Raw genomic sequence first — 15,645 nt, 5'->3', positions numbered from 1 at the left:
GAGATTCCAGACTCCTATAAGGAAAGCAGGTGTGCAAGAGAAAACATTATTTGGGCACAGTTTAGGCACAATGAACCACTAATTAATTTTCAGTTAATTGTTGACTGGGAGTGTTCTAAGAGCCAAGGTCCCAGATGCCAACTGAGGGCCAACCTCGCAAACATCCCTTTCTAAGAAGAGCAGCACACTATGTTAGCTCTCCTGCCCAGTCCCCTCCATCTTTTTCCCTGGCTGTTTGGTTTTGAAGGAACCAGGTTGGTTGTCTACACAGAAAAATGGCATAGCGTGGATTTTATTGATTGTATCCTTGTCATATGCAATCAGATTCTTGAACCCATCTTTCATTAGGGGCTGCAAAATAATGTCTATATTTATTAACTTAAAGACCTCTATAGAAAGAAACTTGTCCTCAAGGATTATTTGGTTACCCTGAAGTTCGGGCTCCTACATGAAAGGCAGCTAAATGCCTGATCCTTTTCCTTTATTTACTAGTTTTCAAAATGAGTTAACTTTTTAGGATACTCCAAAGATGACCAATGAATTATTTTATATATATGTTTTTAAATTTTACTCATTTATTAAGTAGGCTCCATGTCCAATGTGGAGCTTGAACTCATAACCCCAAGATCAAGAGTTGTACATTCTACCGAGTGAGGCAGCCAGGCACCCATGAATTATATTTTTTAAATTTACTAAGTTACTCTACTACGAAGAGTTCATTTTTTTATTTTTTTAATATCATTAGGAACTCACAGATTTAAGTAGATTTGATGTGTTTCAATCCACTGCCTTTGTTACTATTTTGACATTCACGTTGACCCATTATTGGCCTCATGAATACTGCTGGGTCCTTTAGATACAACCCCAGTTGTCCTTACTTCTTTACTCGGTTTCTGGCATGATAAGATGTTCCAGAATCATCATACATATTTCTCATCCTGGGTCTGAAATCATCCATTTCTCAAAGAGTCCTGCTTTTTAGTAAGAAGTGGTACTTAGAGAACACAGTCTGAATGTCAGGGTGTTCCTTACTACCAAGCAAATCATTGTTTCTAGATCTTTCCAATGAGCAAAGCTAGGAAATAAATCTTTTATGTCCCATTTTTGTTTTTGCATTTCTTTGTGTTAAAGATAAAATACTTCATGAATCCATATGGGTATTTTCAAATGAAATGTAGAATCACAGGACTCTAACTCACCACTTTCATTTAACTTCCTTAATTTCACATTTATATCTCTTAAGCTGAAAATTTTGATTCCTAATGGCATTAACATAATCCTTACTTGTTCTACCCTAAAATATAGGTAACAGTCTCAAAATAGCAATAATAATACAATTACTCTGCAAAAAACAGTTCGAGATTTTTCTTATAGTTCTTTTTATCCTATAGATATACTCTGCTAGGTTCTGCCATCAAGGTACTATGTTTTTTTTAAAGTTATTTGGAACATTTTTCCTTTGTGTGGTTGTGCTACCAACTGGTTACACCAGTTCATTTATACCATGTTGCTTTCCATTTTAGAGATTGCTTTTTTTTTTTAAAGTAGGCCCCACAGTGGGCCCAGTGTGGGTCTCGAACTCATGACCATGAGGTCAAGACCTGTGCTGACATCGAGAGCCAAACACTTAACCAACTAAGTCACCCAGGTGCCCCTAGAGGTTGCTTTTTAAACTTAATTTTGATTTATACTCATATAAGGTAGTTACATAGTTTTAAAGTCAAATATACAAAACAAAGTCTATTCCTAGAAATCCAGCTTCTACTCTATCGCCTCCACCCTATTGCCTCCCCTCTTAACCCTAAGTAGCATTTCTTTTGTGTTTGGTGTATCCTTCTGTTTGCTCCTTTAAAATATAATCAAATGTATAATATATTTGTAGCCTGTCCTCTTCAATAGTGATACTTATCTATACAACTATGTATACTTACCTACACACATACCATACAGTCTTTTTTTCACATTGCTTTTTTTCACTTAACATAACCTGAAGATTATTCCGTAGTAGAAAGTATACATAGTCTCCTTTCCCCCCCTCCTTTCTTCTTCCAGTGCATGTGACACATTGTGTGGATGTGTTAGAGAACTTTTTGATGGGAAAACTGAATTGTATAGTCTGTAACAGATATTTGTTTATTGCAATCTGGATAGGAAAAGATTACCACCAGGTAAAGAGAACAAATCATCTACTACTACAAGCCAAATTAATGAATAAGCTCCTCTGTGGGTTATAGGCTTTGCAAGACATGGAATAGAAGCGTGGGCTGGGGGTCTTAGTAATGGTTTTGCATCCCATAGACCATTAAAGATAGACAGGGTTTAAATAGACAAGGAAGGGGGATGTTCCAGGTTTAGGGAAATGGTGTAAGTGGAAGTCTACACTCTGGAAGTGAAGGAGAGATTCAGGGAATTGTGAATAAACCAGTGGGTTTTGAGCAGAAAGGTTATGTAGGAGCAGACAATGAATCCAAGTTCACCTGTTGAGGGCTCTACCAGTGTAGAAATTTTACTGTTTCTGTAAATACAGATTTCAACCACTGTCTATTTTGCAACCTTGAGTGGTTTCCCAGGAACAGGAGTTTGAACCAGGTTAAGACATCTGAACCAGGCTGCCAGACGACTCCTCCTAGAAAAAAATGTAAGGTGACTTAGAGGTGTGGGGGAGACAAGGACTTGAGTGAGACACTGGCAGCGGCAAAAGAAATATAAGAGTTTAGAGGCACCTGGCTGGCTCAGTCGGTGGAGTATGTAACTCTTGATCTTGGGGTTGTGAGTTCAAGCCCTACGTTGGGTGTAGAGATTACTTCAAAATAAAATCTTTAAAAAAAAAAAAAGGAAGGGAGGGAGGAAGGAAGGAAGGAAGGAAGGAAGGAAGGAAGGAAGGAGGGAAGGAAGGAAGGAAGGAAGGAAGGAAGGAAGGAAGGAAGGAAGGAAGGAAAGAAGGAAAGAAGGAAGGGAAGGGAAAAAGTGTAGGGGTTTGGAGATAGAGTAGGTAGGACATGAGTTCTCTATTCTTTCCTTCGTTTCTGAGGTGGGGGAGTAGCAAAGAAGGGAGATAGGAATATCAAAGATAACTGTCATTTCCAGTTTGGGTTCAGGAGTAAGACAGTGGCATCGGGCCCTGGTCCTGCTTTCTGTGGACTGACAGCAGCGCATTTTCTCTGGAAGAGAGGAGAACTCAAGAATGCAGTGGTTTGGTAGTTGGCATTTGCGTGGCAAGTGTGCCCTCTAGCGTTTATGGCCGATTCAGAAGCTTCTCAGAGGTCTGGAAATGCAGTCTGGGTTCAGAACATAGATGAACTCTGCTTTATCCAGGTCTTCACTGTTCTCCTTCCCTCTCTTACTCAGGGCATTGCAGGCACGGACGTGGCAAAGGAGGCATCAGACATCATCCTAACCGATGACAACTTCACCAGCATTGTGAAGGCAGTGATGTGGGGGCGAAACGTCTATGACAGCATCTCCAAGTTTCTGCAGTTCCAACTCACTGTCAACGTGGTAGCCGTGATCGTGGCCTTCACTGGAGCCTGTATCACTCAGGTGAAGGGAGTACAGGGTGGGCCTGGAGGTCAGGGATGAGGCGGGGGCTAGGGAACGTGGGGGGTAGGGTCCTGGCTACTGAGGATTAAGGACAAGAGCTCCCCCAGGGGGGTTGGGGCGGGAGTTCGCTCTACTAGGTCTCCACCTGCCCGTGCGGGAGGATGAGAGGTTATCTCCCACTAATTTAGCACTTGCATGTCAGCCCCTGTGATGAGTACTTCTGTGGTCTTCAGAAACCACCTTGCAAAGTAGGTATTCTCCCCATTTTACAGGTGAGAAACCCAAGGCTCAGAGAGGTTAAGTAACTTTCTCAAGGTCACTCAGCTAATAAATGGCTAGATGCAAAGTCTAGGTGGATAGCGGGAGCGAGGCCATTGCAAGGGCAAAGCAGGGGCTGATGAGTGAGGCAGGGGCTGGTTTCCAAGGAAAGCTAAAGGGACCGGTGCTGCCTCCCCCAGGATTCCCCGCTGAAAGCCGTGCAGATGTTGTGGGTTAACCTGATCATGGACACTTTCGCCTCGTTGGCCCTGGCCACGGAGCCTCCCACAGAGTCCCTGCTGAAGCGCCGCCCCTATGGCCGAAACAAGCCCCTGATCTCACGTACTATGATGAAGAACATCTTGGGCCACGCCGTCTACCAGCTCACCGTCATCTTCTTCCTCATCTTTGCCGGTGAGCTGAGGTGGGGCAGGGGCTGGGGACAGGGCGCGCGGTGCTAAGTGGAGATGGGGGCAGAGAAGGGCCCGAGGACAGAAGGGAGCACGGGAGCAAGCTGAGCCCGGGACTGGGGACGACGGCAGCCCCGCCGTGCGGCGCATTGTGCCATCTGACGTACTCCTCTTGCGAATTTCACAGGCTGGCGTTCTGTAGCTCTTTTTTTTTTTTTAAGATTATGAAACTGAAGCTCGGGTCACGTGGTGAGTAACTAGTGGCCCTAAGATTGAACCCGTGTCTGCCTGACCCTAGTGCAGCCTTCCCCCCACGCTGCACCATAAGAAGTCAGTCACTGGAGCGGAACGGAGAGAGGGTCACGGTCGCGGAGACCAGAGCTCACACTTCCGTATTTGATAACTAGCGTAGCTCAGATCCTGAGCCATTAGAATGGACTCGAGCCGTAAGCCACCAGCTTGGCCACACCTGCGTGTTGTTCCGACTCAACCCGAGGCCTCGCGAGAGCATCCTTCATCCGCTAACACTGCCTTTGTCCCCACCAGGTGAGAAATTCTTCGACATCGACAGCGGGAGGAAGGCGCCTCTGCACTCGCCGCCCAGCCAGCACTACACCATCATCTTCAACACCTTCGTGCTCATGCAGCTCTTCAACGAGATCAACTCCCGCAAGATCCACGGCGAGAGGAACGTCTTCGCCGGCATCTTCCGCAACCTCATCTTCTGCTCCGTGGTCCTGGGCACCTTCATCAGCCAGGTGAGGCTCTCGCTGGAGGCGGGAGGGCCGGGATGGCAGACGTCAGGAGCTGGGGACAGGGTTGTCCTGGTACCCAGGGGAAGGAGGGAGAGGGTGATGGGGACTCGGGCTGTGGATGCAATGCCTCTGGATTCCCAGTTGGCTTCCCTTTGCACATTGTTCTGGAACCGGAACCTGAGCTGGGTCAGGTGCTGCGGTGCGAGGCGACACGTTGGTAGCAGATAAAATAAGATTGGTGGGATCCTTTCCTTGTCTTTCTAAAGCAAAAAATTTCACAGAGTGGCCAAGAAGAGGGTCACTCTCTGAGGTCCTTTCTGGGCCCCCTGCCAGTGGACGTGAGATGTGTAGACACGTGCCGTATGGGCTTACTCCTTGTCCCTGCCCCTTCGTTTGTGAGGGGGCCCTGGTAGAAAACGTGTGCACTTCACAGAGAGAGAGAAGTGGAGGGATGGTGCGCAGGGAGTGGACAGATAAGCCTGGCCTGGGCTCCTCTCGTGGAGCTGGGGTCAAGGGCATGGCTGCCCTGGTGGTAAGAGGAGTGGGTCCCTTCCTCCTCGCCCTCGTCCAAGGTACACTCAGCAGCTGCAGATACAGGAGATTATGAGCTCGCCCTATATGAAGGGCTCCTGCCCTCCCCAGCCGGTGTCCCCGTTAATGGCCCCCCCTCATCAGTTCCTCCTCTCCGTCACTGTGCCTTCTCTTGGCACCTTACCCACTGGCTGTAGTCACACGAAGCCTCCAGCCCCCCCGGATCTGCCAGCTCTTGCCTTCATGATACTCAGAGTGAGTAGCTCTGTCTCCCCATCGGAGTCTCTGTGAAGACTGTGTCTGTCTTCTCGTTTCCCCTTCTGGATTTCTTCTTTCTCCTCCTCCAACAAACCGGTCAGGACTTGCACCACAGGGATCATGGGGCAGGGGGCTGACGTCGCTTTGGTAGCCTCGGCTGGAGGGCTAGCTGCCCATGACTTGCCTCCCTGATGGTGGGCTGCCTCTGTCTCTGTTCTAGATTCTCATTGTGGAATTTGGGGGTAAACCCTTCAGTTGTACGAAGCTCACCCTGTCTCAGTGGTTTTGGTGTCTCTTCATCGGCATCGGAGAACTGCTGTGGGGCCAGGTGAGTACCGGCAGGCTGGCCCCGCATGGGCGCACGGCCGGCAGACTCTCTCCTCTGAAGGAGATGGGACATGCGATGGTGGGGCCTCCCAGCTCCTCACTGTCATCTCCTTGCCGCACACCCCCTCCCCCCAATTTTCAAGGTCTTTTTGTCTCGCAGAATTCTGGGGTAGCATGATCAGTGCCCACCACTCCGGAGGCTTCAGACCTCTTCTCTAACCATGCCTAGAGGCGAGCAGATCCCTTACCCTCTCTGAGATGGGAGTGCAAATTTTGAATGGAATTTTGCTAAAAAGAAAAAAACAAAATTAAGGGTCCTAGAAGTAGAAGGTTACAAAGCAGAAGTCTTTATTCTAATAGTTTTTATTTTATTTTATTTATCTTTATTCTAATAGAATCTTCTAATATTCTAGTCTGGCTGAGAACCGCTGGGCTAACCTGGTTTAGGGCTTCTAATATTCTAGTCTGGCTGTGAGCCGCTGGGCTAACCTGGTTTAGGGCTTCCCTCCCCCTCGTGTTCACCACAGCCTTACTGGGTTGAATGGGTTGAATGGCTGACTCTCACCCAAGATAAATCTTCTCTAGAGAAGCAGCTTAGCACCCAGTTCAGAGCATGGACTCTGGGACCAGCTACCCGGGTTCGAATCCCACATCTCCTTTCTACAAGTTGAGTCACTTTGAGCAAGTGTCTTAACCACTCCGTGCCTGAGTTTCCTCAAGTTAGGAGAACAGGATCATTGTTCATCGTTGTTAATCAGCCAATCTATTACAACACAGAAATGACTTAGAACAATGTCTAGTACCTCTAAGAACACAATAAAAGTTAGCTATTAATATCATGATAATAGGATCAGGTCTGGTAAGTTTTGTTCCTTCCCAGATACCACTTTGTGCGTCCCCCTCATCCTCAACTCTGAGCACGGCTAAGCTCTGCTTTGCAGACCTCCAGTCTCTACCGATGGGCACCTGGCCACCTGGGTGATGGCTTTGCTCTAAGTGGCCCCACAGATCCTTCCCTGGGACTGCAGAGCTTCTCCCGTAGACCTGCTAGTTGTTTCTTTCCTACGTCCCAGGTGCTTCCCTGGTTAATTGCTGTCCCAGTTCCTACCATGAGTCTCTCCACCCTGTTCTGTTTAGTGGCGTTTCTTTACCAGAGGGGCCCTTTTACACCTGGATGAAGCTTGATTGTTTCACCATCTGTCTGAAACTCCCATCTGGGTCTAGTCTCACATGTGGCCACGCAGCCTGGATACTGGATAACAGCCTTCCTTTCGTATCATAGCAGCTCCTTCCAGTCATCCAAAAGCAGACATTCTTCCCATTTCAAAATCCTTGACTCCGTGTTGGACTGCTCATGCAGTCCCTCTCTATCCTAGCCCTGTCTACTCCTCGTCCGTGTGTTGAGAACTGATAGACTGAGGTTCCTGAGTCCAATCTCCTGCCCCATGTCTGAAAATACTCGTACATCCCTTCTTCCCTGGCCTGTCCCACCCACTTCCTCACCCCAAGCCCAAGAAAACCTCTAGTATCCTTTCACCCTCGTTTTATAACACAGGAATTACTTTGCACATGCTAACTAGAAGAGGGTCTTTCCCTTCCAAAGCTTCTCTTGCCTTTGCCCATACACATGCAATGTGACCGTCCTCTCCTATCCCCAGACTTGTTTTCCCCCAGGCCCTGGTCTCTGGCCCTTCCTACCATGTGCCATGCATTATAATTCTACTTCCCCTAAAAGACACGTGGCAAAATGGAAAGGAGGAACTGAGACAGAAGGAGAACCAAGTATGTAACTAACCAGGCAGATGGCTGGCCCAACACGTGAATGGCAGTTCTCCTTCGTGTGTCCACAAATACAGAAAACCTTCCTGAGGGTCTGCCATTTGGTAGGCCCTGAGGGGTGCTTGCCCGGCTGGGTTGACACTTCTCCCACTCTGCCCCCCCCCCAATGGATGAGGGGGCAACGAGTGACTACACGAGGGCCTGACCAAGTGAGCTGAGTGGCCGCCCTCTCGCCCTGATTTTGGTGTCTTTCCTTTTGCTGCACCTGTTCTCAGGTGATCTCCACGATACCTACCCAATCCCTGAAGTTCCTGAAGGAGGCTGGGCACGGCACCGCCAAAGAGGAGATCACCAAGGACGCGGAGGGGCTGGACGAGATCGACCACGCGGAGATGGAGCTGCGCCGCGGCCAGATCCTCTGGTTCCGGGGCCTGAACCGTATCCAGACTCAGGTACTCGGATGGTGGCCTGTCCTCCCCCGGGAGAAGCTGTCTCCCCATTGGGAGGTGTGGGGAGGGCAGCGGTTCTGGACGGCCCACATCTCTTCCCTCCCTAAGGCTCACTGGCTGCCCTAAGGCAGCCCGAGCTCCCCAGCTTCAGGACAGACCGGCAGCAGCCGCTCTCTGGGCTCTTCTGTGAGGAGAGTAGTCCTGGGGCCCAGAGCACCGGACACAAACTGGTAGCCTCATCCTTTAGTTTCCAGTTGGTTCTAAAGCCCACTTTGCCACCCTCCACGGGGCCAGCAAGCTTCCTGCGTAAGGTCTCTTGCAAGCACCAGACCTGACCTCAGGGTGGGAGATGTTCAGTCCTTCCCTACCCTTCAGAAGGAAGGAGTTAACCAACATCTCGAAGCCAGCATCGCCAGCATACACGTGTACAGCCTCAAGCTGCTGAGAGGGTAACATAGCTGTCATCTGGAGGGATCTTTGTAAAAGAAACGCACCCTCTCATATCTTCCCCGCTCACACTTTAAGGCCATGGTGGGGACGCTGATGGCTCAGTGTGTATCAATGACAAAAGTCTCTCAATGCCTGAGTATCTTTTGCAGGATTCAGATTTGCTACCCCAAAAGGAAGAAGCTATAATTTCCTCCAACTTTTCCCTTCTCGCAATTTCTGAAATGGCATAGCTGGTGCTCTTAAGCGCCCTGCCCAGGGAGCCCCACAGTAACGTTTTTCCTCCCACTTTCCATGCAGCAACGGTAACCACCTGCTCCTGGGTGGGCGGGCTGGTCTAGGCCCTGGTCATTCTATCACGTTCCCTGTTCTTGCCTAGCTATATGCCTCCATTTTATTAGTCCTGAGATTTCCCGTCTCCAGAGAACAGGCCTATTCCTCTCTGCTGGTTGGCTGGAGATCCCAGAAACAAATTCCACTCTCTAAAATTAGCCTTGCCAATGGCTTAGAAAGCTCCCTGGTCAAGCCCACCTCCTTCGGGCATAGGGAAGAGAGATCAGAGGAATCCTCACAACTGCATACCCGCTGGGGACTTGTCTCCCATAGGCAAACCGTGATGGAGGTGGGAAGGCAGAGCTAGTTAGGAAAGCATGGGGGCTCCTTTCCCCTCTCTCGAGTTCCTCCCCCCAGAGAGGGAAACTCCCCGGGACCTGCAAACACCGCCCCGCCCTCCAGGCCACTGGCTCCTGTCTCGAAAGCCCCGGTGCTTTCCTTCAGGTCTGCTCCTTTCAAAATAACCTGTCTCCTTTTCTCCCTTCAGGGTCACTGCCTCCTCTTCTCCTATGTGATTGTTTTTTTTCCTAGCCAGGATTCCTTCGTTCCGGCATCTCCTGGCCCCTCGCCAGTCTTCTGTCCTGGGGGGGCTGAGATTCACGGATCTTCCTTCCCCTCTGCTACCAATTCCCCCTCCCTTGACGCTATACCCCGGGGTTCAGATGCACGGCCTGCATAGCTTTAGGTAAACTGCCTTTCCCCATGGGGGCCCGAGGCGGCTAGGCCAGAGTGGCATTCAAGCCTAAACCTAGACGGCAAACGGAACCCTCGAGGATGCCACGGTCACCCAAGTCCTGCCTTTGCGGCGCACCCCCGGCCCTGTAAGCAGACGAGCCCGGACTCCTGGAGCTGTCTCCTGGCAGCAGCTTGTCACCCTCGCAGGGCTCGAACGAAACCCCCTCTGTCCGGGTTGTTGATCCTTGCTGTCATTCTCGTTGAAACACCGGAAGGGGGGAAGGCAGGGGGGGCAGCAATGGTCCCATCCTGGGCCCCTTAGTTTAGGAAGACCCGAAAGCACTGGGGAGCAGAAGCTTTGGGAAGGTAACCCTGGGATCCGTTTTCAGTGTGGAGGTGGGGACCTTGTGACACGCATGAGCACTCGGGAAAGTCTCTTCCCCGTAGCGGCCCCCTTCTCACGTGCAGCCCCTTCCCTCCCATGGCATCAGGCTCCTCCGTCCCCCGGAACTAAAAACTATATAACGTGATGAAGGGGAATGGTAGTTTAGCTCTGACTTTGGTCTGAATCCAGAAACGAGCCCTGAACATCCCATGGCTTCTCAGGAAGCTTGATAAGTAAGAACAGTTGTGTGCCTTCTAAAGCGCCCACTTTGCCACCTTCTCACCTGGGGAAATGAAGTCAGATGAATGGAGTCAGCCCTTGGTATTAAGCCTGGGGGCCTTCTCAAGATGATTCCACCAGACCCTGAAGGATAAAGGAATTCCTTTTGATTTGTTCCTTGTCACTTAGGGGTCGGGGATAAGGACAGTAAGTTGATCCCAGGCCCCAGACCCAGACCGTCATTGGTAACCAAACGGCATGAATCATGTGTCTCTGAGAAGTAGGACGCAGAAAACCAGAGACCACCCGCTCGTGGCCACTGACCACCACCGCCGACCGGCACGTCTTCCTCCCCGCCCTCGGTCTAGCTACCGAGTTATTGTCGGACGTTGTCGGACATTTCAGGACCCCCAGTCCTGGTGGTGTGCTCGCTAAAGAGCCTGGCTGCTGGGTTCCTGAGCTCCCTGCTCAGGGACCCTGTCCCTTTCAGGCCCAGAAGAGAGGGTCTCAGAGCAGACCCAGAAGCAGGTGAGCCCAGCAGTCGTGGTCTAGGAGACTTTCCACCCCAGCCACCTGTGTGTGGCCTACTACCCGCCTAGCTTTTTCTCTTTAAATGCAGGAATTATTTTCCTGCAAAATTTGCAAAAATCGGTGGTCAACTTAATTGGTTCAGGGGTTCCTGAGGCTCAAAATCCAGTTAATCTATACGCTTTGCCTTCTGTCTTAAATGGCGTGCCTTATTTTTTTTTTTTTTTAAGATTTTATTTATTTATTCAACAGAGATAGAGACAGCCAGCGAGAGAGGGAACACAAGCGGGGGGAGTGGGAGAGGAAGAAGCAGGCTCATAGCGGAGGAGCCTGATGTGGGGCTCGATCCCATAACGCCGGGATCACGCCCTGAGCCGAAGGCAGACGCCTAACCGCTGTGCCACCCAGGCGCCCCGCGTGCCTTATTTTTTGAGTACAGGTCAACACAGTGAATAAGCTCCCAGGGTGGAGAAGTCCCTTTAAATTGTAGATACTTTTGGACACCCGCACACCTAAAATGTCCTTCATAGGCTGCAAGGGAAGAGAAGACCGGATTCTGGCTGGCTATTTGGACTCCATGGCAAATTGTTCTTTAAATGAAGTGTGCTGTGCAATTAATGGTTTCCCCCCCTTCTCCTCACCATTGCTTTGTGTATGAGGGAAACGTCTCTCTTGCTCCTGCTCCTGTCCCCTTTTCCCAGCACTTTCCACCCCCCTTCCCTAACCCTCCAGGACCCCCCCACCACCTCTTTCTCCCCCCTCCCCCGCCCCGCCCCTCTCTCTCTGGACTGTGGAGCAAAGCTGTCTCACTGTCTGATTCTTTGCAGATCGACGTAATTAACACATTCCAGACGGGAGCCTCTTTTAAGGGAGTCCTAAAGCGACAGACCATGGGGCAGCACCTTGATGTTAAACATGTTCCTAGTTCATCCTATGTAACAGTTGCGCCAGTCACATCTCCCCCCACCACTTCTGTTCCTGCTGCTGTCTCATCTCCTACTCTGGGCAGTGAGTGAGAGTCTATTATGATGCATGATTTGCTAAAATGACCACAAGAGAGCACGTGGCATCCACTTTAACCAACCGTGGCATCCACTTTAACGAACCGTGGTTATCTTTTCCTTTTGGTTTTTCCCTTTGATCTCTGACTCCAGGGAAGAAAAATGGGACAGAAATCCCACTCCCAAACCAGGCTGTGTGCCCTTTTATTTTATTTTTTAATGTTGAAAAACTATTAAACCATAACCATTTTAAAGTCAATAATCCTGTTTTCTGATCGTTCCTCTGCATTGCTTGTTTCTTCCTTGAGTTTTTTGTTTGTTTGGCTTTACTTTGAGTTTTTTATTTGTTTGTTTGTTTGTTTTGCTTTGTTTGGATATGTTGTTGTTCCTCTCCTCTCCTCCTGCTCCTTTGAGTCTAAACTTGATCTCCTGAGGTTAGAGGTGATGTCAGGCCAATGAAAACCCAGCACTCTCTTCATGGGGGGCAAGGGGAGCAGGTCTCCTGGAAGAGAGTATGAAGAGAGCTACCCTTCCCATGGATTTTTCTACCAGGAGATCCCTCATCATTGAGCCAGCGTTGAACTTGGCCGATAATAACAGTCCTTCTGGGCTACCGCTCTGTTGTGAGCTGGCAGTGTTGGCACAGAAGCTATAGCTGAGCGTGAAGAAAAGGTGTTCAGTTCACATACACAGGGCGGAGTGTCCCCAGGTTCCACTTTGCAGGGACGTCAAACCAAGGTCTGGTTTAAGAATCAGTGTGTTCACATCTAGGCAGGAGAAATGTATATGCAAAGGTCCAAATAACTTCTTTTTCTTCACTCAAGCTTTTTTTCTTTTTAGGAATTTCTGAAGAGCAACTTTTGGTTTGGTTTGGTTTTCTGCTTCCCCTTTTCTGTAGTTTGTCTCAACCGTAGCCCGCCCTTCATGCCTTACTTTGCTCATAAAGTTTTAGGAGCCCCTTTCTCAGCCAGCCCGTCAGCTGGAGTGCTGTCAGTGTTTAACCTAAGATCTGGTGTTCCCGTCGGTAGATGCTTGGATTCTTGCTAATGCTCATGCCTTCCTCTTCCGGGTCATTTTACCTTCCCCAGATGGAATACAGAGAAGAGAGAAGGCTCTTTGCTGTTAGTGCTATTAAGGTATTTGGTGGGGAAGAAGTCTCTGTGTGTTAAGTCTATTGTGAGCTTCAGATATTTGACTATTTTACTTATCTCTTCTTCCCCCACTTCCAAACTACCCCCCCCAAGCCCCAGAAGGTGGGGGAAGTAAAGAAAGAACGGTTGGTTTATCTGTGGTTCACATGGTTGTGAGCTGTGCCCGTTGACCAGACTTAGATTATTTGTTGTCTTTGTAGCCAAATGTAAGTGTTCTGGTGTGAGATATGAGGAATGGGGTTTTCGAGATACATATTTCTTCAGGCCCAAAGGCAGTCAAAGAACTAAGTCTTACCCTGCAAATATCTAAGAGCGGCTCCCTCCAGTCCTTCCATATTCCTCTCTTATTTCCTTTTTTCTTCTAGCTTTTCACTGTGCTTCTAACTAGTGTCTGTTCTTTTTTAATCATGCCTTTCTGTGAGGAAGGGTTAGTGTCAGCTGGCCCAATGATTTGAAAGTGGAAAGACACTAAGCAGAAGACAGAGCCCATCGGGCTCTGTGGAATTGCCGATAGAGGGTAAGCTGCAGACCCTCAAAGCAGAAATTCAGTCAGGAGACACAGCCACACCTGCTCTCTCTCCAGCCCTCCTTCTTACCTGGACATTGTAGAAGAAATAGTCATGCATTTCAGGACCCCTATCCCATTTCAGATCTCCAAGTGAATTCAGTTATTTATCTAACCTTCAGGAGATAAATCTTGAAGATTTCCCTCTATAGGAAAACCCTGATCCCTTCTCTTCCCCTGGTTTCTGAAGCGAGAACAGAAGACTGTAGAATCTAGCTGAAGAAATGGAGTCTTCATCTGCCACTCCCTGAGCTCCAGAGAGTGGTTCTTAGCCCTCGTACCTAATCGAAAGGTCCAGCCTGGTTGGGACTCCTGAGACATGAGAAAGAGTTGCCCGTCAATCAACCACTTCTACCTGTAGGACAGGGGCTACAGAAGAGCCATTTCTCGGAGGCTTCGGGGGATGATAAGTGGGGAAGCAAGGGCTGACGGGCTGAGTGGAGAGTGCCTGCAGCTTTCACAGCTGCCACGTCACTGGCTGCGTCTTGCTCCCCGTACTCTGCTCACACACCAGCCGTCAGGGAAGGAGGATGCCACCTTTGCTTGGGTCAATCGGTGGTAATGTATCTGTGTGACTGTTTATCAGCATGTGTTACATATGCTCTGAGGCCAGTGTTGGAGCTGAGGACCGTTCTGGCACAGCCCGAGCCCTCCACCCCCACCCTTCTCTCCGCCACCAGGCCATGAGAGGTGCCGCCTCGTTCCCTGAGTCCTCTTCCTTCGAGCTTCCCTTGCAGGATGCTGGTTTCCCTTTAGATTCTAGAAGCTCTGCAGTCTAGCCGGATGACTGTTCCTTGCTCCCCCAAAGAAGACCTTTTCCCTATTTTTTCCATCTACCCATTCCAATTCACTTTTATCTCCCTTATCGTTTACCCGTAACAGTGTAATTGGTCACCCCAACAGGTGAGAGGAAAAGCCAGAAAACAGGGCTCCAGAGCCTGACTCTAACCCCAATTTTTAAAAAATCTGTTTTCTCTAATGGACTTCACATATAATTATTTTCATTAAGTATTCGTTGGCTTCAAAAGACAATAGAAGCAAGAAGTGTGACACTCACTGACCTTGAGGATGACCAGCTGGTGGTATAGAGGTTCCTGTCTTCTGCGGCCCTTGTTAAAAAAAACTTGGAAATCTCAAGAGCAGGTGAAAAGTGTGGGCTATGTCATCCCTCCTACAGGGGGTGGTATGGCTTTGAACCCATCTCTTGACCAGGGAGAAGGCACTGGGTTTGGGCTCACTTCATCCAAGGTGCCTTGCTCTAAGATTTGACGGAAATCAGTTAAAGCTTGGGGCCTCCGGAAGACCAAATGGAGCCTCTGTTCCATCCGATCTCACCTAGGTCTGGAGCAAAGAAAACACGACAGGTAAAATTCACCCATCAGATGGTCAACGGCAATCATAGAAGGATGGATACGTAGGTCCTTACTTTCTGGTTAGCATGGCGAACGTGTGCCCAGGTTCCTTGCTTCTTCTTGGCTGAAGTGTGGAGCCAGTTCTACCGAGAGGCAGAGAGCCCTTTGCCTTCGAAGCCCTGGGCACCCTCAGTCCTGGGTGGGTGTACCAGGCTGTTGTGGAGTGAGGCAAGACGAGGAAAGCCTTAGCCAGCAAAGACACAACTTTAGTGAATTCTCTTCGTGTATTAGTCTTGAAGGGTCTACACAGTGATAGAAAGCATTGCCTGACTCTGTGTCTCTGCTGTCTGCACATTCTTGCCTCTTCTCCAGGGACGTATTCTTTGCTGAAACAGCAGAGGCATGGGAGCGGGGCCCTAGGCCAACATGCTGCATTCCTCCCTCTGCCCCTCCTACCACAGCAGTCTCTCCTGCATGAGCCTCATTTCTTTCCTGAGGGAAGAATTTCTGGACAAGACTAGGATCAGCCACTTCCCCACAACTACAACTGTCCTCCAGCCACTTTCTTTTCCCCTGGCCTCTGTCTCTAATCTCTCAGGATGCAACCTACTGCCCCCGACCCCAGTTCTGCCAACCCAGGTTCATAAATCCTACTTCAGAGAGGCCCTACCATTCAGAAAAG

General features: G+C 49.4%; 1 protein-coding gene across 6 annotated transcripts in view; it reads left to right on the top strand.

The window, feature by feature from the left end:
• The window catches only part of ATP2B4 (ATPase plasma membrane Ca2+ transporting 4), a 95,121-nt gene that overhangs the window by 73,696 nt on the left and 5,780 nt on the right, over positions 1-15,645 (top strand). For 3 of the 6 annotated variants that reach the window (XM_045787602.2, XM_045787600.2, XM_045787601.2), the window contains 5 exons: positions 3,349-3,540; positions 3,999-4,212; positions 4,755-4,966; positions 5,973-6,080; positions 8,134-8,310. In XM_045787602.2, the coding sequence (XP_045643558.1) occupies positions 3,349-3,540; positions 3,999-4,212; positions 4,755-4,966; positions 5,973-6,080; positions 8,134-8,310 (903 nt within the window). Of the gene's footprint in view, positions 1-3,348; positions 3,541-3,998; positions 4,213-4,754; positions 4,967-5,972; positions 6,081-8,133; positions 8,311-11,721; positions 11,903-15,645 lie in introns of all 6 variants that reach the window. The other 3 variants (XM_045787604.2, XM_045787603.2, XM_045787605.2) reach the window with 2 other exon arrangements.

The sequence above is a fragment of the Ursus americanus genome, chromosome 2 (assembly GCF_024610735.1).
Source record: "Ursus americanus isolate L20-20 chromosome 2, mUrsAme1.1.p, whole genome shotgun sequence".
NCBI lineage: Eukaryota > Metazoa > Chordata > Mammalia > Carnivora > Ursidae > Ursus > Ursus americanus.
Note: the sequence above shows the minus strand (reverse complement) of the source record. Positions and strands in the feature narration are given on the sequence as shown.